Consider the following 25083-nt stretch of genomic DNA (forward strand, 5'->3'; position numbering starts at 1 on the left):
GAAAATCAAGTTCAAGTTGTTGCAGTGTTTTAGGGCCAAATCCATTGGCAAGGATTGCAACATTGAAGGAGTATCTCTTACCAAAACTTCCTTATGTCTCCTTTTGACTGCACATCTGCAGATGCCAGAGGTTTCTGTCAAGTTTGTCCAATAACAACATTTAACAAACATGTTATTACCACTAAACACAGTCGTCTCGAAAGTATGTCATGGTTGGCAGGGGTGGAGGATAATTTGACTAAAATAGAATAATTTTACTAAAACAAAATAACCAAAATTTCTTGCAGAATAAGTGGAGTAAATTAAGAGAGTCAACAGTGGTGTTCAAAATGATTAATAGTTTTGATAAATTACGAACAGTTTCCCAACCTGTTGGATCAGTAACCAGGGCTCACGTAGTTAAGGTTATAGAAGAAATAAAACACTGGGATTTTTTTGTTGCGATTTCGATAGCACTGCACGGGAAACAGATTCAACTGCAACATTCAAAATAATCAAGGGCGAAGGGTGGGGGTTAGTGCAGGACAATATAAACATGTGGAATCAATTAAATTGCTTAAAATAAGAGGAGTGGGGAAAAGGTGCCAGTACAAGGCAATAAATGTGTTGTGCGATAGGAATAGTTCAGTGCCTGAGATAAGATTCCACACAAGTACCATTTCGTGAAAGTATTCTTTGACAGTGACTGAATCATTAAACCATTACATTACCGAGGGTGTCCATTTGTCCTGCTTTAAGCAGAACAATCCCCATTTCCCCACCGCCCTGCAAATACTTAACACTCTCGTGCCTTATCCAATTCCCTTTCGAAGACACTGATTGCTTCCACCGCCCTTGCTGGCAGTGAATCCCAGATCCTAACTTTTCTCTGCCTTTAATCTTCCTCACACATCCATTGTGTCTTTAAAAGTCAGGTTGCACGTTTGCCAAATGGCGCGTGTGCATAACCCTCTTTCTGCTTAATCGCTGCAGAAATTCGGTTCCAGTGAAGTGCTGGAAATTGAGGCGACTTGGAACTGTGCAAAAGACATCCTTAACCCTTTCGCTTCCCCTGCAAAACCAGTGAAATCAGCGTTTGCGGCAATAGTTAACAGAAAAGAGAGGGATCCAACCCATCCCTGTGGCCCCCTCATCCAGTAAACGTTCACTCCAATCAAAAAACAAACATCGAAAGCCTTAAATACCAACACTGATTTTGCAACGACCATGGGTGCGCACCCAAGGCGCGCCTCCAGCAGTCGTACCGGAGCGCCGGTAGGAGGTTCCTCCTCCTGCCGCAACGTCTGGCAACGAAGCATTGAAATTATGCACCAGGGTTGGCACCAAAGACGACCCGGCGTCTCCAGCCTTTTGATTGTTACAGCCACCCAACAAGTTTACTGCACACGCTTCCAGTTTAAAGTTGGAAAGTTTTCATGCATTTAACATTTGTTTTAGAAAGAATTTCTAATATAAACTTCAAATCATTTCAAAGTAATTTGTAACATATTCTCTGATTTGTTTAAATTTCTACCAACGACATTGAAATCTATCCAGCATTATCCACATATGACTTCAATTAGTTATTTATTTTCTACTGACCGTTGAAATCGACAGATTTTTTTGCATTCATGGTTTTAAAGTCCTATTTCTTGTCATTGTCAACACGTTAAGGCGGTGGATGTCAATGCCGTTTATGAGATGTAAACCAGCTATCTTTGGGAAACTAGCAAACTCCTAATTGGAATGGTAAAATAAACCCCAAACCAGATGAATAGCTTTATCACTTTTATGTGCACAGTTTCTGAACATATAATGGGAATTTTGCTATTTAGGAGACCTTTTATGTATGGACAGAAGTGTTCTCATCTGGCAGATGTGTGCATGTCAGATTTTCAAATGTAACGAGACCTGGGGAAAGCAGTGCTCCAGATGCCAGAAATTGCATTTCCTTCGGTGGTTTTTTTTCAACTTCCGCCAGTACTCTGCCCAGCAGATTGATCGCGTCTGCGCATCTGGAAGTACAAAGCATTGGAGTCGACAGGAGCAAGCAGCCACGGTATAAAATTGCCCTGCAGTCTGATCCCTGTGATGGCAATCCTGAGTTAAAAGTAGCATTGTGTTTCTGCAGTGAAGGATATTACAGCTGCGATTTTTTTCACCTTTAAATAATTATCTTCCCATTGGAAGAAAATGACTGTCAAAGCAACCAGCAACTCTTACCGTTTAGTTTTAGAAGTAACCTTGTTCTGCATCATCGGGGTCCGGCAGGCTGTAGCGGCGCCGATAGGCATCGTCAAGTTTCCAGGTGATAACAGCACGAAAACAGACAAGGAACTAGCCACTGTAAGTTGGGGAGTTGTTAACTTTTTATCACCGTTGCCTTGCAAATGGCGTTTAATGTTTACTGGGCTGATCTTTTCTCAGCTGCCAAGAAGTATGTAAAAAAAAATCTGGTATGCTCAGGAGTCAAAGTTTGGTTCTAAGTATATAATTGAAAGCATAACAGGGCCTTGATAACATCTGTTTGTTTTGATAATCAGAGCCATCTGAAGCCGGAAAAAGATAATCGGAACTTATATTGTTTGTGTAAAACGTATTTAATAATAGAATGTTTTTTCCAAAATTGGTTGTAATGCAAAAGTATTATTTGTAGAACAAATGTTATGTTGCAATTTGTTTAGTGTTTCCACGACATATATTTCAAATTATCAAAGCAAAATTAGCACTATATCAATGTATTTTGAATGTCAACCCATTGCCTCAAATAAACTAGCATCATTCAAGCTCATGAGTGTTTAGCAGTATTCCAACAGTTTTTATTCTGAGGATGGATGGCAAATAGCCAGTTGATGTACCGTGATTGGGTGTGCAGTGAGCTTGTTATTTGTGCAGATTACTCACCAATGGAAGGAAGCTTTCAGATTTCCAAATGCCTGATGTGTCTATTAATATTAAATTAAACATTTTCAAAGCATATTTAAAAAAAACTAGTTCCAAATCAGTTTGAATTACAAGGGCTCTCCCCTTTCCTTCCAACCCCAAATCTGGTGACCCACAGTATGAATTATAATTCCGGCTAAAATGGTTAATCTTGTATTTGGGAATGCATTGAATGGTTTCATTGCTTGCAAATATTGCCCAAGATTGACTCATAGCTTTTGCAAGTAATGCAATAACACTTTACTCAATGGCCATTCACTTTGCACACAAACACACACACTCAAACATATTAACTTATGTTTTTGCATCAGATATACTTGAATAAGTTCTATGGCTGTCCAAAAGAAAGGTGTGATCTTGTGGTGCTGTCAGACACACTGAAGAAAATGCAGAAGTTTTTTGGACTGCCTCAAACTGGAGAATTGGATTCTGAGACAGTAAATGTGATGAAAAAGCCACGATGTGGAGTTCCTGATGTAGCCAATTACAACTTCTTCCCACAGAAGCCAAAATGGGAAAATAATAAAATAACTTACAGGCAGGTGTCTATTTACACACGTTTTAATGGCCAAGATAACTTGTAAGATGCTTTTAAATGCTTGGAATCGAATTTGTAGTTGCATGTTCTCCAAATTGACTGCAAAGAAACAGAAATAAGTTTTTGTTTTAGAATATTCCTAAATTCTGTTGTTAACTTCTTTGTTACTAAGGTCAAGCATTAAATAATAAACTAACCAAAAAAGATGCATGGTTCACCAACTTGTGAACATGAACAAATTTACAATTTGGTGTCAACGATTGTGTCAAACAGGGTTAGATTTATTTTATGAGATAAATATATTATGACAAATGTATTACCTTAAGGGTTTTTAGAAAGGTTTCTATTATCATCGCTCTGCATTGCAATCAGTTCATTCTAACTTAACGTCTCTTGGTTCTGCTCTCAGGATTTTGGGATACACTCATGATCTGGACCAAGAAACAGTTGATGATGCTTTTGCTCGGGCTTTCCAGGTGTGGAGTAACTTCACTCCACTGAAATTTTCAAGGGTCTACGATGGCGAGGCAGACATCATGATCAACTTTGGGCGCTGGGGTAACATTGTTTTCATTGTTCACAGCTCTTGAAAGAGGGGTGATAAATCCAATTGTGTAATTAATGCATAACATGGGTATTGAAAGGTCACATTCAATGTCTAAAGGGGAGTTTTAAATGATGCTTCCTCATAAAGTTACTTCAGATTGAAAGAGTTGTAATGAAAGTATTTGTAAAACTCTTTTCATTTAGCAAATATTTTGAATCAAAACTTCAGTATAATCTTGATGATATGACTGGCACAAAGCCTTCTGCCCCATACCAACTCTTGTCACTGAGATTTTCATTGTCAACGGGAGGACACCTCTTTAGGATCTGACAGCTAGGTACAAACCGGTTGTATCACTGCCATCAGATTGTCCCACTGACTCCATTAGACAGGGGAACAAGAGTCCAAGCCAGCTGCAGCTAAATTCTTCTTGGGTCCTCATGATAAAAAGAATTGATCATTTTTTCTTCTCTTTGGGAGGAACAAAGCTCCTTGGAACCCATGGGTGGAGGCTAATAGGACTCGCCTCTCCAAGTACACTGATCACCAATGATTTGTTGTGTCTCCGCCAGCGCTCGGGTGGAAAAGCTACCGGTTTAGGAAGTCCCTATGCTCACCATTCCCTTGCAAGGAAAATGCAAGTTTCGTCTTTAAGGAGGCATTCTTGAACTCCCAAAACTGGCTGCATTGAGGTTCAACAACTTGCTTGGGGTATTGAGCAAGGAAAACCCCTGAGATTTCAGGGCCTTTTGTTCACACAAGTAAAATCAAAATTTATATTATGGCCTGTTATTTCTATCTAATTGTGAAGACTTAATTAATGAACTCTAAAATGACATCTTTTAAGTGTTTTTTTTTAAATAGCTCAACTGATTTGGTTGTGTGACTACAAAACTTCTTAGTACTTTTCATTACTATTAATGGCGTTATTTCCTCATCAGCAAAGCTATGTTAAAAACAAATTCCTTTGAGTAACTCTGGATATGTTATTAAAATTGTCACTTAAGTTTTCCTATTCAGGAAAGTGCTTCAACAATAATGGCAGCACAACCTCACAGCCCCAGCAACCTGCTTCAATCCTGACCTCTGGTGCTGTCTCTGTGGAATTTGCAGTTTTCCCTGCAACTGCATGGGTTTGCCCTGGGGTGCTCCTGTTTCCACCCACATTTCAAAGGTTTATTGAGCACAGTAACTTGCCCCTCAGTGTGTAGGTGAGAAGTAGAATCTGGGGGGCAAGGGACAAGAATAGGGTGTGGCATTGAGAAATTTGTGGGAGAATAAATGGGACTAATATAGGATTAATGTAAATGAGTGATTGATGGCTAGCATGCACTCAGTGGGCCAAAGGGCTGTATGACTCTAATGATGTTAAATAAAGCAATTCTGTTTTGCTATTGGTTGACAATAGATGAGGGATAAGTAAAAGTTAATTTCTCTATTATTTTGATCCAACCAAGCCTAGCAATGAATTTTTTTTTGAATGTCTACAGTGCTTTGAATCAATCATCTTATCTGAAAGATAATGCTGAACAAAAACAGCTTGAGATAAAACAGAGGTGGAGCAGGGGATTTTAATTCATCTGGCCAAAGGCAAATGGGTGATAAAATCAAAGTGGCACGTTTAACTCCTTCTTCTTAGTCAGTCCCTCAGGGTTCAGGATGATTTACTTCAAGTTAAATTCAGATCTCTGTGGCTGAAAGGTCCAATGTGCTATCCACAGGTGGGTCAAGTAGTGCTTGATGACCGTAGAGTCATGGAGTTGAATGGCAGAGAAACAGGCCCTTTTGCCCACCTTGTCCATGCCGATCTGTTTGCCCGTCTACACTAAACCCACTTGTCCACATTAGGTCTGTATCCTTCTATGCCTTGCCTATTCAAGTGCCTGTCTAAATGTCTCTTCAACATAATGATTGTACCTGCCTCCACCATCTCCTCTGACAGCTTGTTCCAGATATCAACCACTCTATGTTTTTAAACAGGTTTTCCTCTCAGATCTCCTTGAAAATACCTTAAACCCATGCCTCTTGTTTTTGATAAAGCTAGCATGGGGGAAAAAAGGTTTTGACCATCTACCCTATTTATGTCCTCATAATTTATTATACATTTATCAAGTCACTGCTCGGCTTCCTTCACTCCAGGGAAACAAGCCCAGCCTATCCAATCTCTCCCCATAACTTAAGTCCTCCAATCCATGCAAAATCCTGGTGAATCTCCTCCGGACTATTTCCTTTGCAATGACAACATATAGTGTGGTGACTAGAACTGCACATAAAACTCCAAGTGCAGCCTCACCAGTGTTTTCTAAAGTTGCAACACAATGTCCAAACTTTTATATTCTATGCCCCTATCTATGAAGGCAAACATGCCATAAGCCTTTTTCATCACACTATCTACCTGTGTTGCCACTTCCAGGGAACTATGGACTTGAACCCCAAGGTTCTGCTGTTCATCAACATTGATTTTTTTTTATTTACAGCGTGGTATCAGGCCCTTCTGGCCCAATGAGTCCACGCCACCCGTTTGTTTTTTAAACCCAAATTAACCTACCTGTACATCTTTGGAATGTGGGAGGAAGCTGGAGCACCCGGAGGAAACCCAGGCAGACGCGGGAGAACGTACGAACTCCTTACAGACAGTGACGGGAATTGAACCCCGATCGCTGGCGCTGTAATAGTGTCGCGCTAACTGCTACGCTACCGTGCAACCCTTAACACCCTTAACCTTCCTTAACACCCTACCATTTACTGTATATGTCTTATCCCTATTTGATTTCCCAAAACGCTTCACCTCACATTTGTTGCAATTAAGTTCCATTTGCCAATCTTCCACCCAACTTTCTATCCAGTCTATATCCTGCTGTAGCCTTGGACAACCTTCCTCACTATCCACAACACCATCAATTTTCATGTCATCTGCAAACTTACTAATCGCCTCCTACATTCACATCCATCTTGTCAATATATATCACAAACACCAAAGGTCCCAGCACCAATTCCTACTGGCCACAGACTTCCAATCAGAAAAACATTATTCCATCACCACTTCCTACCTTCTATCACCAAGCTAATTTTGGATTGTTAGCCAGCTCATCTTTGATCCCATATTCGTTAACCTCTGGACCTCCTTATCATGCGGGACTTTGTCAAATACCTTACTATAATCCTTATAGACGATGTCTACTGCCCTGTCTTCATCCGTCTTCTCAGTTCCTTCTTCAAAAAACTCAATCAAATTAGTGAGACAGGAATTCCCCCTCATAAAGCCATGCTGACTATCCCTGATCAGCCTCTGTCTTTCCAAGTGTACACAATTCCTATCCCTTGGAATTGTTTCAAGGCTCAGTGGAGAAACAAAGGACTGCAGATGCTGAAATTAGATGAAAAGACAACAGGATGCTGGAGGAACTCAGCAGGCCAGACAGCATCCGTGGAGAAAAGCAGATGGTCAAAGTTTCGGGTCAGGACTCATTGGCCTGTAGTTACCTGGCTTATCTCTGCTGCCTTAAATAAAGGAACAATATTAGCTATCCTCCGGTCTTCTGGTACCTCACCTGTGGCTAATGAAGATGCAGAAATCTCTGTTAGGTTCTTAAATATCTCCTCTCTTGCTTCCCATAGCATCCTAGGATATATCTCATCTGGCTCCAGGGATTTATCCACCCTTGTGTGTTCCAAGACATCGAACACTTCTACTTCCTTAATACTGACATGCTCCAACTATCACATACCCCTCTTTGAGTTCATTATCTTCCACGTCCTTCTCCTTGGTGAATATAGATGACAAGTATTCATTTAGAACCTCACTCACCACCACTGGTTCCATATATAGATTACCTCTTTGGTCCCTAAGGGGACACACTCTTTCCCTGGCTACCCTCTTGCTCCTGGTATAGAATGTCTTGGGATTCTCCTTAATCCTACCTGCTTAGGATATTTCATGTCCCCTTTTTGCCCTCATAAATCCTTTCTTAAATTCTCTCCTACACCCTTTATATCCTCATGAGACTCACTTGATTCTATTTGCCTCTAACTATCAATTTTTTTTTTATTGATCAAACCTTCAGTGTCCTTTGTCATCCAAAGTTCCTTAAGTCTTGCCGTCTTAGCCTTTTCCCCCTCACCAGAACATGCTGGCTCTGAACTCTTATTAACTCTTTTAAAAGGCGGCCACACTTGTCAGATGTCATTTTAACTGCAGGCATCTGCTCCCAACTTACCTTCACCAGGTCCTTTCTCATGCTTTTGAAATCAGCCTTCCCCTAATTTAGTAACTTAGCTTGAGGACCAACCTTATCCCTTTCCATAACGACCTTGAAACTTACGGAATTATGGTCACTGTTACCAAAGTGTTCCCCACTGACACTTCCATTACCTGCCCAGTTTCATTTCCTAAGATAAAGTCGAGTACAGTTCCGTCTCTAGTACTGCAGTGCTTGGGATGATGTGCACTCCCTCCATTTTGCATGCTCCTATCATAGAGACTCGAGATGCTCATCTGCTTGAATGCTCCTCCATTTTGAGTGGTTATGGGACAGGGATTCCCATAAGTCAATGGTGATGTCAAATTTATCAGGAAGACTTTAAGAACAGCCTTGAAACATTTTCTCTGTTCTTTTGGAAATCTTCAGCTATGATGGAGCTCAGAATAGAAGTTTCTTTTATTTATTATTTTTAAGGATGAAGGCATCACTGGCAAGGCCAGCACATGTTGTCCTTCCCAGATTGCAAATGATGAGCTTCAGTCTCAAACCACTGCGGTTCTTAGACCATAAGGCAGAGGAGCAGAACTAGGCCATTCAGCCCATTGATTCCACTCCGCCATTCAATCATGGCTGATTTATTCTTCCCTCTCAACCTTATTCTTCTGCCTTCTCCCCGTAACCTTTGATGCATTCAACCTATCAGCCTCCACTTTAAATATACCCAGTGACTTGGCCTCCACAGGCATCTGTGGCAACGAATTCCACAGGTTCACCACCCTCTGGCTAAAGAAACTCCTCCTCATCTCTGTTCTAACGGGATGTCCTTCTATTCAGAGGCTGTGCCCTCTGGTTCTAGACTCCCTCACTACCAGAAACAGCCTCTCTACGTCCACTCTATCCAGACCTTTCAATATTCGGTAGGTTTCAATGAGATCCCCTCTCATCCTTCTAAACTCCAGTGAGTACAGGCCCAGAAGCATCAAATGCTCCTCTAATGTTAACCCTTTCATTCCCAGGATCATTCTTGTAAACCTCCTCTGGACCCTTTCCAACGTCAGCACACCCTTCCTTAGATATGGGGCCCAAAACTGCTCACATTACTCCAAATGTAGTCTGACCAATGCCTTATAAAGCTTCAGCATTACATCCTTGCTTTTATGTTCTAGTCCTCTCGAAATGAATGCTAACATTGCATTTGCCTTCCTTACTACCGACTCAGCCTGCAAGTTAACCTTTAGGGAATCCTGCACTAGGACTCCCAAGTCCCTTTGTACCTCCAATTTCTGAATTCTCTCCCCGTTTAGAAAATCGTATATGCCTTTATTCCTTCTACCAAAGTGTATGATCATACTCTTCCCTATGCTGTATTCCATCAGCCACTTCTTTGCCCTTTCTCCCAACCTGTCCAAGTCTTTCTGCAGACTCCCTGCTTCCTCAACACTACCTGCCCCTCCACCTATCTTTGTATCACCCACAAACCTTGGCCACAAAGCAGTCAATTCTGTCATCCAGATCATTAACGTATAATGTGAAACAGTGAACCCAACCTCGACCCCTGTGGAACACCACTAGTCACAGGCAGCCAACTAGAAAAGGCCCCCTTTATTCCCACTCTTTGCCTTCTGACAGTCAGCTAATCTTCTATCTATTCTTCTGATGATATTAGTCCTGCACTGCTTTTGATAATGAGTTCCAGGATTTAGTCACAGAGACAATGAAGAAACGGTGATACATTTCCAAATCAGGATGGTGTGTGACTTGGAGGGGGACCTGCTGGTGGTGGTGTTCCCATGTGCAGCTGCCTTTGTCCTTTTAGATAGTAGAGGATGCAGGTTAGGGAGCTGCTATCTGAATATCTCAGGGGCGAGTAACTTCAGAGCATTTTGTGGAGGGTGCACACTGTGACCACAGTGTGAAGGTAATGGAAGGAAGAATGCTTGCTTCGGGATCTGGTGTTAGGTAAGTGGACAATGTGGCCCACCCACCAACAGCAGTTGAGCATTCACAGAGCCTCAACATTGGCCTGAGAGAGGACACTGACACAGGTTTGCCTATTCCCACCAGTGGATTTGGGGGATCTTGCAGACATAGCAATCATGGTACTTTTCCAATGTTTTGAGATATCATTTATAGATTGTGCATATCTCCAAAGAGGGAATCACTGCTTCTTAACAAAGGGTTTTCATCCCATTAATATCTTATCAATACCGGTTTATGGGCAAATGAGGTACTTGTCTGACAAATACATTCAAAACAAAACTCCAGAATAACATGCCTTTGACCCACTGTGTAAGTCTCCTGTTGAAGTCTTCACTTTTGAAAACAGACATGACAGTTACTTTCAGTGCATTTAAATATGCTTCTAAAGTCATTCTGCACTTAAGGTGTCAGCTTGATCACTTTATTTTCAGTAATTGTTTTGAAGAGGGTTTCAGTATCAAAGAGAATGTGCACATTTTTTATTGTAAGAATAGTCATGAAAATGAGAAAGGAAAATGCCACCTCACTTTTCTGGGATTCTGTACATTTGTCCTATGGAGTGTGACAATGCCAACATAGTCAAGCATTTCTGGAGTGGCCAAAAATTAAAAACTGATCTATAACCAAAGGTGATCAATGTGGGATCTAACCTTGCAGCGTAATTTTAACCTTATCCAGAACATGGTGATGGATACCCATTCGACGGGAAGGATGGGCTCTTGGCACATGCCTTTGCCCCAGCAAAAGGACTTGGAGGAGATTCTCATTTTGATGATGATGAGTTCTGGACACTGGGTGAGGGACCAGGTATGTATTCATCTGTTTAGTGTGGTCTATTCAGTTTTAGTCACTGATTGGTTGCTCATGTATGATTTGATTTGAATTTAGTCATTAAATATGAAATTTTGTTTGACAAGAAGCTTTGCAGGTTATTTCATTTACACCAACATTTTTGACTGTTACACAACAGTTTCAGAGTACTGTTGCTCACTTCTGAAACTTTTTGAAGTCTTGATTATTTCATGATTATCAGGTATGCTTAAATTTTAATCGTTAATAAAATGTATATGCATTTATTCTCTGTAAAACTATCATTATCACAGCTGACATTGTTATCCAGTATGTGACTTGTTTAGAACTAGCTAATATGAATGATAAAATTACAGTTTAGAATGTTTATTGAAGTAGACTGTAAATGCTGTATGAGTCTGTACATTTGTATTTTACAGTTATTAAAGCAAGGTTTGGGAATGCCGAAGGTGCATTTTGCAAATTTCCATTTTTGTTTAATGGGAAGGAATACAACAGCTGCACTACTGACGGCCGTACTGATGGATTCCCTTGGTGTTCCACGACCTACAATTTTGATGCAGATTCAAAATATGGATTTTGTCCTCATGAATGTAAGTTTCCCATTTTAACCAAGTGCGTTATAGAGACTAATCAGGAAAAAGTGGATGATGAGTTAAAGGAGATAAGAGGACATATAATCAAATGAAAAGTCAAAGAGATCTGTAGAGAGTGAACTGGAGAGAACATGGCTTAGGAAGAATCTACAAGCCATGAGGATTATGCAGCTGCAGTTATGATGACAAATGGTTGAATGTGGAAGTAAGATGTACTAAAGCCCACCAACAGAGAAACAGAACGTTTGTGACAGGAGTTGATGGGCTGAGGGAGATTATAAAGATCGGGGCGAGGCACACTCTTCATTGCCACACTCCTATCGTTTCAAAAAAAGAATGCAAATTTTACAGTGGAGTAGCTGAAGAACTGGGATCCAGTTTAGCTCAATGAGAACAATAATGGTGATGAGCTGGTGAGGGATAGGATACAGCAGCAGAATGTTAAATGAACTAAAGTTAGCCATGGGTAGAGAAAAGGAAGCCAGTCAAGAGAATGTTGGAATTGTTGAATCTAGACTGGACAAAGTTGTGTATGAGAATTTCAGCAACAGATGGGCTGTGCCAGAGGCAGGTGACGTTATAGAACAAATAGATGGTCTTTGTGATGGAGTGAATATGGGGTTGGATACTCTGTGGATCGTCAAATGGGACAGTGAGATGGGGAACAATCTGGTTCAATCTGAAAGAGTAGCTGGGAAGAGACATTGAGTGGTGGCACAGGTTTGAGGCATAGGTCAAAGACAATGGATTTGGCCTTCCCAATGTGTAACTTAAGAAAATTGCACTTCTTCCATGATGGGATTCCAAATGAGTAGCCAAGAAGGATAAAGTTCATAGAGGGGTGAAGTCAGGTGGTTGAAAGTACAGTTGGATTTCATCTGTGTTCATGTGGAACCTGACCCTGTAACTTGGGATAATGTCAACAAGGGACAGTGTGTAAATAAGGAAGAGAATGAACTTGGGATGAATAACTGGGAAGCTCTGGAGCAGAAGATACTAGGTAGGAAGAGAAATAGTCACTAGAAATGCCATGGCTACAATTGGATAAGAAAGAGTGGAACCAAACAAGGGAGGGCATTCCAAATGAGCTGGACAACAGAGCAAAGGGTTAGAAGAAGACGGTGGAGTCCTGGGTGATGAGAGGTTGAGGATTAAGCCAAAGAAAAATGGAAGGTAATCAGAATTCATCTTTCAAGATTTCTCATGGGACCTTCTCATTTGCACCATTTGCAAGCTCCAGTTTTAAAATCTGACATACTGAAGTGTGATTTTGTGGAAGTATGTTGTATTTTGGTCAGTGGTGGGAAATCAATGACTTCAGTTATAACGTGGTGTATAAGCATGGAGGGAGGTTACAATGATCCTACTGACAACCCACTGTGATCTTCTAACGTGGAACCTGCCTATTCTTGTGGATCATTGAAGTACAGACTATTGAGAAAGAAACCAAACTCTCTCATGCTGTGTATCAGTGAATTAACATCTTAGATAATGCTGAATATCATCTTTGTAAATATGGCAGAAAGGGGCTCTCTTTTCTGCATAAATAAATCCTGTAGCAGTTTTCTGTGGCTATTATGCAAGAACTTTACAACCTAGATTTAGCTGAGAGCAGCATATTTACGAACCTGAAAATTTCCATTTATGGCACTAGTAGTCTGTTGCAGTTATTAAGCCTTTGTTTAGCAATGTAGACATATGATTTCACTTAAGAATTGTGTTTGTACTTTTTGTTGCTGCATGTGCATATGAATCAGCAGTATGTTCAAAATCATTAAAGCCACAATTGATCTTAAGCTGCATAATAGCCTATAGTTCACCCAAGTTACTGCAGTTGGAGCTTATGGTGTTAAATATGAGTCATTGAACAGATGTTCATGTTTCTTCAACAATAACAATGAAATGTAGCTTTTTGTTAAGTTCATGAACCAACTTTAAATAAATAGTAAGCCAGAATATTTTTCCTTGCATCTGCTTGATAAATTTTACAGCTAAATTGTTAGCCCTGAAGTGAGTCTATAACAAGCTCTGCTTCCTTGCAGCACTATTTACTATGGGTGGAAATAGTGAAGGAGTGCCGTGCTCATTTCCTTTTACTTTTGATGGCAAGCAGTACGATAGCTGTACAACTGAAGGACGAACTGATGGCTATAGGTGGTGTAGCACGACCAGCAACTACGATACAGACAGAAAATATGGCTTTTGCCCAGAACAAGGTATTAATATTTTATGTGCAGTACAACAATAAAGAGAGAAACACATGATTTATATAAGTTTTCAGCTAAGTCACTCCATGAAAGTATGGAGACTGAAAATGTGATCAAAGGACATAGGGTTAGTGCAGGTATGATACACTGACAACTCCTCATTACAAGGGGTGCGTTTCTAGAAAACAGTCCATATTGCAATTTTCTGTAAGACATGCATGTTGAAAAATAATAAATTTGTGTTTATTTCTTTACTTTTTTCACATGAATTTCATAAGACCAAATTTTTATTCCATGTCCCAGACTTTTTAGTAATGGTGAATGTCTGTTACCCAAACTACTGTAATGCAGGGTCAAAAGTCAGCCATGACCTTATTGGGTAATGGAACACAAGGAGCCCAGAAGGCCATCTCCCTCTTCTCTTTCTCATGTCCTTATGTTGGTATTGGTATTGGTTTATTATTGTCACTTGTACCAAGGTACAGTGAAAAACTTGTCTTGCATACTGTTCTTACAGATCAATTCATTGAATTTAGGTACATTGAGGTAGTACAGGATAAAAACAATAGCAGAATACAGAGTAAAGTATTACAGCTACAGGGAAGTGCATTGCAGGTAGACAGTAAGGTGCAAGGTCATAACAAGGTAGATTGTGAGGTCAAGAGTCCATCTCACCATATAAGGGAACCGTTCAATAGTCTTATAACAGTGGGATAGAAGCTCTTCTTGAGCCTGGTGGTATGTGCCCTCAGACTCCTGTATCTTCTGCCTGATGGGAGAAGAGAGAATGATCCGGGTGGGTGGGGTCTTCAATTATGCTGGCTGCTTCACCAAGGCAGCAGGAGGTATAGACAGAGTCCCTGGAGTGGAGGCTGGTTTCCGTAATGTGCTGGGCTGTGTCCACAACTGTCTGCAGTTTCTTGTGGTCCCGGGCAGATCAGTTGTCATACTGTGATGCATCCAGATAGGATGCTTTCTATGGTGCATCGATAAAAGTTGGTGAGGGTCAAAGGGGACATGCCAAATTTCTTTAGCCTTCTGAGGAAGTGGAGGCGCTGGTGAGCTTTCTTGGCCGTGATTGGACCAGGACAGGCTGTTGGTGATATTCACTCTCAGGAACTTGAAGCTCTCAACCCTCTTGACCTCAGCACCATTGATGTAGACAGGTGCATGTACACCTCCCCCTTTCCTGAAGTCAATGACCAGCTCTTTTGTTTTGCTGACATTGAGGGAAAGGTTGTCGTCATGACACCATGTCACTAAACTCTATGTCTCCTTCCTGTACTCCAATTCATTATTATTTGAGATACGGCCTTCTGCGGTGGTATCATCTGCAAACTTATAGATGGAGTTAGAGCAGAATCTGGCCACACAGTCATGAGTATACAGGGCGTAGAGGGCTGGGGACCTCTACTGTTTGTATGTTCTGTGTGATGCTTATCACCTGCAGCAATCGTGTATCTTTGACACTGTCTCAATGTGTTACGGGCTTCTGAAGATTGAGGCTTGTAGGGCATGCATGCAGAGCGGATCAGCCCGAAACTCTCTGGCAACTTGCTGTCTGTACAGCATTTTTATTCTAGTTTTAATAATATCTCCAATTTTAACGTGAATGAGGGGAAGTTTCCATGATGTTAGTGTCACATCAGAACATTGTTCCATGGGATAGTCAAACATCCAAAATAGGCTTCAAAGTGGAAGTTTACTGAGTATAGTGAGGATCTCTGAACCAAAGAGCTTCACAGCCTATTTAATGGGCATATTATTTCAACCTATTACAGACATTCCCTTGTTTTACCCATTCCGCTCTCCCACCTTCTCTGCCACCTAGACTAACTTGTTTTCTGTCTTTCACAGTTCTGACAAAGGGTCTTCAACTTGAAAGATTAACAGTTTCTCTTTCCACAACTGCTGCCTGACCTCTTGAGTTTTTCCAGCATTTTCTGGTTTTTCTTTCAGATTTCCAGCATCTGCGGTTTGTTTTTTTTTCTGATTTCCTGAACCACGTCTCTCTGATTCCCTCTTTTTGCCTCCATGCCAAATATTCGTGAGCTATGGAGTCACGAATAACAACTTTCATAACCTCCTTTATGAGCTGTCTTTTCCTGTCAGCAAATGGAAGAATAACATATGTTGGAGCAAAGGGTATGTGGTAAGCTCCCACACAGAAAAAGGTCATTGTGGAATCTTTCTAACTGCTCTTTGCTGACTGTATGTAATGGGCTATCTGACAATGTTACAATGCCCCAGGAATAATATGAGACTAGCTGTGCTTTTCAAAAGATTAACACATTTTGCAGTGCATGTTCTTTTCCCAGCCTCAGTCTGAAATGCGTTAGATGCAATATGTAGCAACATTTTAAGGTGAAGTCGTACATAATTTCCATAGTAAATACAAAATTACCTACTTCCTCAATGGAGCTTCAGGTGTGATTTAAATCATCACTTCCTTCCATGATGTGCCATTATCTCCTTTATTATAAGGTGGTCCTTAACTCTGAGCAAATCTTTCTAGTTTTAAAGAAATGTTGCCACGGGATCATCGAACAGTGTCAATGAATGGCTTCGTATCAGTTTTCAACAATTTCCCCTCACCCCAATTGCAGGCCATTTTTAATGAAAGCCACTGTCCTTTACAATCAGCAAACAATCTGCCCTTTGAATTCACCCAGCATGTGAAACTGAGCACAGGGGATGCCAAATATTTGTTAAAGTACAGGGTCGTCAGGATGAACCATGGATATGTGCAACACACAAACAGCAATGATGACTCAGTGTTTCACTCTCAAGAGACGGGAAACTAATTAATGATTAACAAAAAGGGTACATTTATTAAACCAAAGCTTCCATTGAGGGACAATATCCTTACTGAAGCTTGCACCTGGAAAGGTAGATCAGTTCAGTCCTGTGGTAAATGGAAGTATTTGAAGTGATGTAGGAAAAATTCCGTTAATCCAATCTGTGCAGACTCTGGTAGAGTCAGACTGGCAGATTTTCTGGACTATTGAATATTATTCTTAATAATACTCCAACATACTTTTATTTAACTTTGTTTTCAAGATGTACAGTACAGTAGTACAATAAATTTTCCTGTGAACCCAGTAAGTTTCAAGGGAGCATGGGAAACAGTTTAAAAGGAGTGCAGGATTGGGGCCCATTGAGTTCAGAGGGAGTGTGGAAAGCACAGTGTAGAGAAGAGCACAGGAAGTGGGGCCTCAGTGAGTTTAGAGGGAGCATGGGACTGGGGCACTGATGTGTTAAAGGGAGCATGGAAATCAACCAGAGAGCCAGATGCTGAATCATTAAGATTTTCAAACAATATAGAGTAGATCTGAAGAAACCTTTCCCTGTTGGAGAGGTATCTAAAACAGAAAGCATGGGTTCAGGGTAAAATATTCAGAGGGGGTCTGCGGAAGAATATTTTCACCCGAGGATGGTTGGAATCTGGAGTGCACAGTGTGAATGAGTGGTGGAGGCAGATACTTTCAGAGCATTCAAGAAGTATCTACACAAGCACGAATCGCCAAGGCATAGAAGGCAACAGACCAAGTGCTCTTGAACAGGATTAGTATAGATAGGTACGATGGTCAGCATGGATATGGTGGGCCAGAGGGCTTGTTTTTGTGCTGTGTGACTCTTTAATCAGTAGCAGATTATCAGAGGTTTAGTGTACACAGAGAACAGTTGGTCACATGCTGCAATTCTTAAAGGGATAGGCATCCAGTATCACGAAAGCCACTATGTATCAAATGGCTCTAGCATGATTGCCCGAGACTTTGGTATCAGTATCATAATGGTCATCTAAATCTTCAGCATTTCCAAATGGCTGGGCCTTTTTCTACTGAGAACAGTCTGATAAATTCTCAGAGTGGCTCAGCTGCGGTCAACAACTAGCAATTTACTTTTTACTCTCCCAGTGCAGCAGTTGTTAGGAAATAAAACCAGTGGAAGCTTGTCGGATCATCACTGTGGTATTTCTTTTCTGCTTCAAATGCAGTTCTGTCATTGCAACATAACAAAGTCTGGTCGTTCAGTAACAATAAATTTTGGCAAAATGTTCTTTTTAAAAAAAATATTGGATGAAATTATCTGCTCAGGATAATCACTTCAATATGGCTCTTAGGCTTACAAAAATGCATCACTTCCAAAAAGTAACATTTTAACTTCATGCAGTTTTGGATTTTCAACCACTTGTGAAAAGCTCTTACCATTCATCATGAATACAAGGCTATAATGTTTTGGAATGAGCTCTGGGAGATTATAAAATAAAATTCATGCTAAATGACACAAACTTAATGAGCATTTCTGCACAAAATGGTCCTGAACCCACAACTGGCTCAAAGTATCCATTCGTGTTGTGTTTAAAAAAATATTTCTTGGGAAAAATATCCTTTCTTAGACGTTGGACAAACAAATCTGATTTGCTTGTTCCTGCAGCAAGTCCAAAACAAAGTTACAATTGATTTAGGCTATGGTTTACTTTTTTTAGGCACCTTTATTGAACATTGCACTTCAGGTCATAATTAATGTGATAGCTTTTAGTAAAATGCCTTTGTAGAAATAATTATTGATCAATCCACTACTTGTATCTAGTTTGTTGATTTATAGTTTTAGCCACGTTGCTCATTGGACTGATTTCTTCATTTCAGCCATGTCAACCATTGGAGGGAATTCGGATGGTTCACCCTGTGTATTTCCTTTTGTTTTCCTTGGTAATACATTTGACTCCTGCACCACCAGTGGACGTAATGATGGCAAGATGTGGTGTGCAACCACTGGAAACTATGATGAAGACAGCAAGTGGGGATTCTGCCCTGACAATGGTAAATGGTAGACAAAAGTTGAAAAATATTTAGAAGGGAATGGTGCGTACAACAAGGTAAAGAAGTGTATCACAAGTCCAACAAGTGTAAGACAAGAATATGTTTTTCATATTTGAAAAAAAATTTATTTCCGATTTGGAAGATTAAAAAACAATTGATTAAGACTTGCCAAACCTTAGACAACTGTGTAACAACAGCCTGAGGTTTAACTGATGTCCCCTGCCCAATCTATGAAAGCATCAGATGCTTTAATGACTGCGTGACATAGGGCTGATTGTTAATATAACCTGACATAATAACAGAGAACACAAGTCACAAAATGATCCTTTAGCTGTACAACACTTTGAAATGACCAAGGATCTTGGAAGATACTACATATGTGCACATGCCTAGAAACTGGATTGCACTGAGCTGTCTGTCTCAGAACTGTACACTGCAAAATGGAGTAAATTGCAAAAACCTGGGTGTTCCTCAAGAATCACATTCCAGGAAACTCTGCGTGTCATTGCACATCAAGTGAGTGTTGTATGGAAAGTTAATGTGGAATGATATCATACTTTGTGCAAGGCTCATTTAGACAATTGCTGGGAGAAATTGGGTTATGTTTTTCACACAAATCATTGGCCACTCACAAAGATTGTTTTTGTAGTATTCCAATTTGTTAAATGGTTCAATTTAAAGTGCCATTAATACAATGGACACTTGCTTCTGCAGTCTGCTGCAGATCACTCTAGAGGCTGCTTGCTCTTTGAGGAATATGCAGCCATTGACTACAGTGAATTAGGATGAGGTGTACTGTCACTTTGTGACCCATCATGGATTGTTCAGTCGAGGTCCTGCAGGAGGCGTTGCATGATTCAGAGCTGCAAGGGGAAAATAGGCTCATTCCATTGACCCTATCCTCCAAGAGTGTTTGGAAAACCATTCTCAAGCTCTCTGAAGAGCATGATAAATGGAGGCCTGTTTTCCAATGACAAGGTTGACCTGCAGTCTTCTCCAGGTAATGCCAAAACCAAGCAGTATTTCCTGAACCTCTGCCTGTAGAGGTTAAGAAGAGTATGAGACCTTGATTTGTTCCAGGTAGCAGTGTATAATCTGTGACCTGTTTCATAGTTTACTGCACACTGCAGCATCAGGGAGGTTACTGGTGCTCTCCACTCAAGGAAAGGGGATTTTATCTACTCTTCCTTCAACACCGATTATCAGTCTGAAATGGCAGCAAAAAATAAACTGCTGGACGAACTCAGTGTGTCATGCAGCATCTTTGCATGCAAAGGGATGGTTAATGTTTCGGGTCGACTGTCTCTTTTCCTCCACAGATGCTGCTTGACCCGCTGATTTCCTCCAGCAGTTTGTTTTTTTTCTCCAGATTCTGGCATCTGCAGACTCTTGTGTCTCCAGTCTGAAATGGCATTTGGATTTTCAAGTATTGTTGACCTTACATAGCTCAAGGGTGATAACCACACGTGAATGGCATCTTCGAGCCTCTCTTCAGTCCTGCATGGGTGATCATTCTCTGAATCAACAATCCATGGTTAACCACTGCCTGCCATATTTCACCCAGAACATTGCCCCATAGGCTGTATCTTGGAAGGTAAAGGTTAGACCCTCCTTCCTTGACTTCTGACTTCTGTCCATACTTCAGCAAGTGCAACTTACTGGTGTTATAGGCCATGGCATGAACAAGGACCTAGTGAGGAATGCCATCGGAGTCTGCATCACCTTGGGGCTACCCTGCAGTACTCTCCTGAAATGGCCTCATACCTTGACATCATCTGCTGCTGCTTGCACAGCAGAATGGCTAAGAATTTGCCTGGGATGCTTCAGAAGGGAGGAGGAGAAGGATAATCTTAGCGCTGAGCAAAGACCTTGGGAAATATGTTCCAACCACCTAGGTCACTGTTGGCAAAGATCAGAGCCAACAAGGTCAACAATTTAGAGTCAGCATTTGGACTTCAGCATAGTCCGCATCATTGACATGAAAAAGGCTTGAAAAGACGACCAGCTGGGAATGATGCCCATTATTGTGATGTAAAGATTTCTAACAAAATTTGCAAAATGAGTTGCAAGTTTCAATAATAATGCTAAACATAATTGGAGCAAGGAATGTTTAATAATCATGCAAATGCTTAGATTCAATCTTCACGATTCTTTCATCTCTGGAACCCCCTGAAAATTCCATCCACACCTGAATTTCATTTGAAACTGGGTCATTTCTCTGCTTCCACTGGGTGGTATGAGGAAATCTGCCAATAATAGTATTCTCAAAGACTTGATGCAGTCATTTCCTGACAGCGATTACTTTTCCACATTAATGAAGTAGAAAGGGGCCTTGGCAACTGGCATATGTTGAAGTAATGTGTTAACTCCACAATGTGTCTGTTTTCAAGTAAATTTAATAAATAGAGAATATTCAACACTCCAGAGAAGGAGACCACACAGTAATGCCAAAAGAAACTTAATACTGCTACATCTGTAACAACTGATTATCCAGTATTTTTTTTACCCTTTTGTGAGTGCCTTCCAACTATGTTTCCTGAGGTTAATACTGATTGCAACTTGGGCTTAATGGTCTTCAGTCTAGCTGTGGGGCACAGATGAAGGCATTCCTTGAGAAGTTGTGGAAAGAAGAGAAATGGTTGAGAGAGGAGTGTCAGTGGGACTCTCATGGGACCAGCCAGATAACAGCTGTATATCTGCAGTGAGGCAGATCATATGGTTGCCAAAGGGGCCTTCAGGACAGTGCCAACACAACTAATGAGCTCTAGCAGAATGCTCCCCAATGACAATAGTGTGCTGCCCATTGTTGGGTCTCTGCTTTAAAGGAGCTGCAGTACACTCCCTCATGGCAGAAATCTGTTCTTGATCTGTCCTTGTGCTACAGCAAGCAGAGCTCTGACTGGATCAGCACAAGACTCCACTGAGACACAGTGACATTAAATGACTTCCACCTGTGTCTTCTTGGAACAGAAACTTGCTCGATTAGCCGCTACATTAAGTAAGTGTGGCCACTGGTTAGTGCAGAGTATGTACCACATCCAGTGTGGAAAACAGCTGCTCCTGACATGCATAAGCTCCTGTACAAGGTTGAAGGTAGACTTGTCCATGCTTCCTGATATCTATTGAACTCTGTCAGGCTGGCCGGATAATACAACAAGCATTTGTTCATGCATCCACATCAGCCTCCCTGTATATACTCCCACGTTGTTGCCTTCACTCAAGTCGTCTGGGGCAGTAATAATGTGTGATTTTTTGTTTTCAAGGGAGCTGGCTTATTAGCTTCTCTTTGCTTGTGATTCCAGTCATCTCGTGAATTGTGTGTCTTTCCATGTGAAACTTGCCCCCAAACTTAGCCTGTTCAGTCACCATGGTGCTAGTATCTGAAATGATGCTTTTCAATGTCAGGCACAATGTCATGGGTCTCCTTCTCCACCTCAGTGGAATAGTGTTCCTGTGCTGGGTGGGGCGGGCTGCTTCTGATGGCCCATTATGATAAAGTCAAAAATCAGACCATGGTAAGGTTGAACAGAGTGGCCAGCATGCATACAGATAAGTAGAGGCAATATATGCCAGCCAGGTCCATAGTGCTCCTACAGCACTTCCTTGAAAACTGCAGTTGAGGCCAAGGCTTGTCATAGCAGGTTCCCGGACTAATTCCTGGGCTTCCTACCACACTCAGTGGTGTGAGGACCAAACAGCCAATGGTCAGGTAGATTTATGCCAAGCATTGACCAGACAGGATGGCAAAAGGTCATGGTCAGTATGGTTGAGTGGGGCAGGGGTGGGGGGGCAAGCTCATCAGTATCTACAACTAAAGTGCATCACTAATCTTTGATAACAGTTAACGCTAGGTACATTAGAATCTAGTCTGTATCCTTGCTCTATTATTTTTTGGCAAAAATAGCACTGATTTTTCTTTTTATCTCTTACAGGTTATAGTCTTTTCCTTGTTGCTGCTCATGAGTTTGGCCATGCACTCGGTTTAGAACATTCCCAAGACCCTGGAGCATTGATGGCCCCAATTTACACCTACACCAGAAACTTCAGGCTGTCACAAGATGATATCTCTGGCATTCAGAAACTCTATGGTACAGTAACAGTTGACAAAATTCATAATGGGAAACCAAAACGTTGTTTTGTATACTGCAGTTTGACCCTAGTTGTGAATAAAAATATTCTTCAAATGGACTGTGAGGCACATTGCAACTTAAAGGAGAAGAATCATGGCAAGATGGCTTTAAAACCAGAGTTCACCCCCTTTCCCTCCACTTATTTATATATATTATTTAAAGTACAATGTCAAGAAACTACCTTGAGAGAAACTTCGGAATTTTATTACAGCTTTTGTCAGTAATTCAAACATTTAAACAGCTTCATTGTATTTTAAACAGCTGCACATTAAACACTGATCAGTCCATAAGAGACCCGCCTGAATATCAAGACAATTGAGATGGAAAAGCAGGCACAGAGTTTGTAAATTCATATGAGATATTGTCATGATGTAACTTTAATTGAATTATTAACATGTAAATATTTTATTATTGAAAGGGTTGAGTAATAGTTAACATTCTTACTGCATTCTATCAACTGCAAACATTTTTGTCCTTTACATTCACTTCAGGTGTGCCAACTGATAAGCCTTTACCACCAACGCAGGGTCCTGTCACTCCTATGGATCTATGTAAGGAAACATTGATCTTCGATGCAATTACTCTAATGAGGGGAGAACTGTTCTTCTTTAAAGATCGGTAAGGACCCTTTTCCCATTTTATATCCACCTTTTATTCACCATTAAATATATCAAATGAAATAAAACATTTGAAGAGATAGAAAATAGATTCACCATCTTTGTTTTACACTATCACACTTTTAAAATTACATCTCTTCAATGTGCCCAAGTTCTCCTAATTAGAATTTCTGACCAAGATAATAAACTAATAGAAAATTTCAGGTATGATGAGTTTCTCTTATTTCTCTTATAAAGAACACATCCCCAAATTCCTGATAAAGACACAAAAAAAACAATCTTTCTGTTGAGGTGCCGGTTTCACTATTTTAACACAATGCTGCATGATCACGTGCTCTTGTCTTAATTATTCAATAAAGTAGTTATTTAAACTTTAATCTGACTAAAAGGCTAAAGATAATCATTTTTCATCAAAAGATGAGCTGCTGGAGGAGCTCAACGGCTCAGACAACATCTGTGGAGGGAAATGGACAGTTGAAGTTTCAGGTCCAGACTCATCACCAATTTGTCCATTTCCCTCCACAGATGCTGCCTGACCTGCTGAGTTCCTCCAGCGGCTCATTTCTTGCTCCAGATACCAGCATCTACAGCGTCTTGTGTCTCCATTATTTCTTTAATATCTAACATCATAAATGATGTTCCAAAGTATTTGAATTACTTATTGGTATTTTTCTTATTACTGCTATTTGTATAATGATAACATAGAAGTGATTTAAGCAATTCATTCTATTTAAAAAGGAGACTTTTATCATAATGTGGGTGTTTCAGACAAGCTTGGCTAACTTCTTGTAATTGTATTGTAATTTTATCCATTTAAACTAATTTGGTAGAATTACTAGTTTGCAGATGACCAACTTATTCTTCCATTTACCAGAGATATAAAATGAGTCTTTCAGATATCATTTTATTCTGCTTGCAGGTATGTTTTACATCTTTTTTGGAAAACAATTTTAGAAAACAAAGACAGGGAATTAATAATTTTGCTTCAGTCCTATATGTTGCATACGATGATTACCTGGATAAGCTAATGAATCAGACTATTGTGTATTCCATAAAGTCTTTTGTTCTGTTAGATTCTTTTGGAGGACCAGGAATCCCCGGACCAAACCCTCAGGACCAAATCTGGTTGGGATGTACTGGGCTGAACTGCCTGATAAAATTGATGCTGCCTATGAGGAACCTCTGGGTCAGAACACTATATTCTTTGCAGGTATCAATTTCAATATTCATCTCTCTGGTTCAATAAATACATAATGTAAAATATGTATTTTATTTAATAATAATAAAAATTATTAAACATACTTCCAGATACAGATCAAAGACTTGGCCAAACTTGAGAAAAATTCTCCAAACATACATATGTACAGAACTTAACCAATTTGTTCAGCCACAACATTATCTTCTTAAAAACTGTTTACAGCTACAGAAATCCTAAATTATCTACAAGGCAGTAATGCACTTTAACACTTATTTTTGCAAAACTATATATACTATGCAAATTCTGAGATAAATCTTTTGGGCATAATGATTCGGCTAAAGAAAATTTCAGAAAGAAACATTTTCCATATTTTGAACCTTTACCGACACTATGTTATATGCAGTAATGAGTAAAAATTTTGTCAAATGAGAAAAAGAGAAAATTAATTATTTTAGATGGAGCAGTGACCTTGGACTGATGTGTAGATCAAGTTCCTCCAGTAATTTTAGAAAG

At 40.3% G+C, this 25083-nt stretch overlaps 1 protein-coding gene across 1 annotated transcript in view; it reads left to right on the plus strand.

Annotated features, from left to right (window-relative positions):
• Nucleotides 1–1979: 1979 nt before the first annotated feature.
• mmp2 (matrix metallopeptidase 2) overlaps nt 1980–25083 on the plus strand; it is a 31020-nt gene continuing 7916 nt past the window's right edge. The window contains exons 1-10 of the mRNA XM_052028270.1: nt 1980–2325; nt 3234–3460; nt 3870–4018; nt 10868–10996; nt 11419–11592; nt 13638–13811; nt 18452–18625; nt 22558–22713; nt 23247–23373; nt 24446–24582. Of these exons, the coding sequence (XP_051884230.1) occupies nt 2173–2325; nt 3234–3460; nt 3870–4018; nt 10868–10996; nt 11419–11592; nt 13638–13811; nt 18452–18625; nt 22558–22713; nt 23247–23373; nt 24446–24582 (1600 nt within the window). The 5' untranslated portion in view covers nt 1980–2172. The remainder of the gene's footprint in view (nt 2326–3233; nt 3461–3869; nt 4019–10867; nt 10997–11418; nt 11593–13637; nt 13812–18451; nt 18626–22557; nt 22714–23246; nt 23374–24445; nt 24583–25083) is intronic.

This window comes from Pristis pectinata, chromosome 13 (genome assembly GCF_009764475.1).
Source record: "Pristis pectinata isolate sPriPec2 chromosome 13, sPriPec2.1.pri, whole genome shotgun sequence".
In the NCBI taxonomy this organism is placed as follows: Eukaryota; Metazoa; Chordata; class Chondrichthyes; order Rhinopristiformes; family Pristidae; genus Pristis; species Pristis pectinata.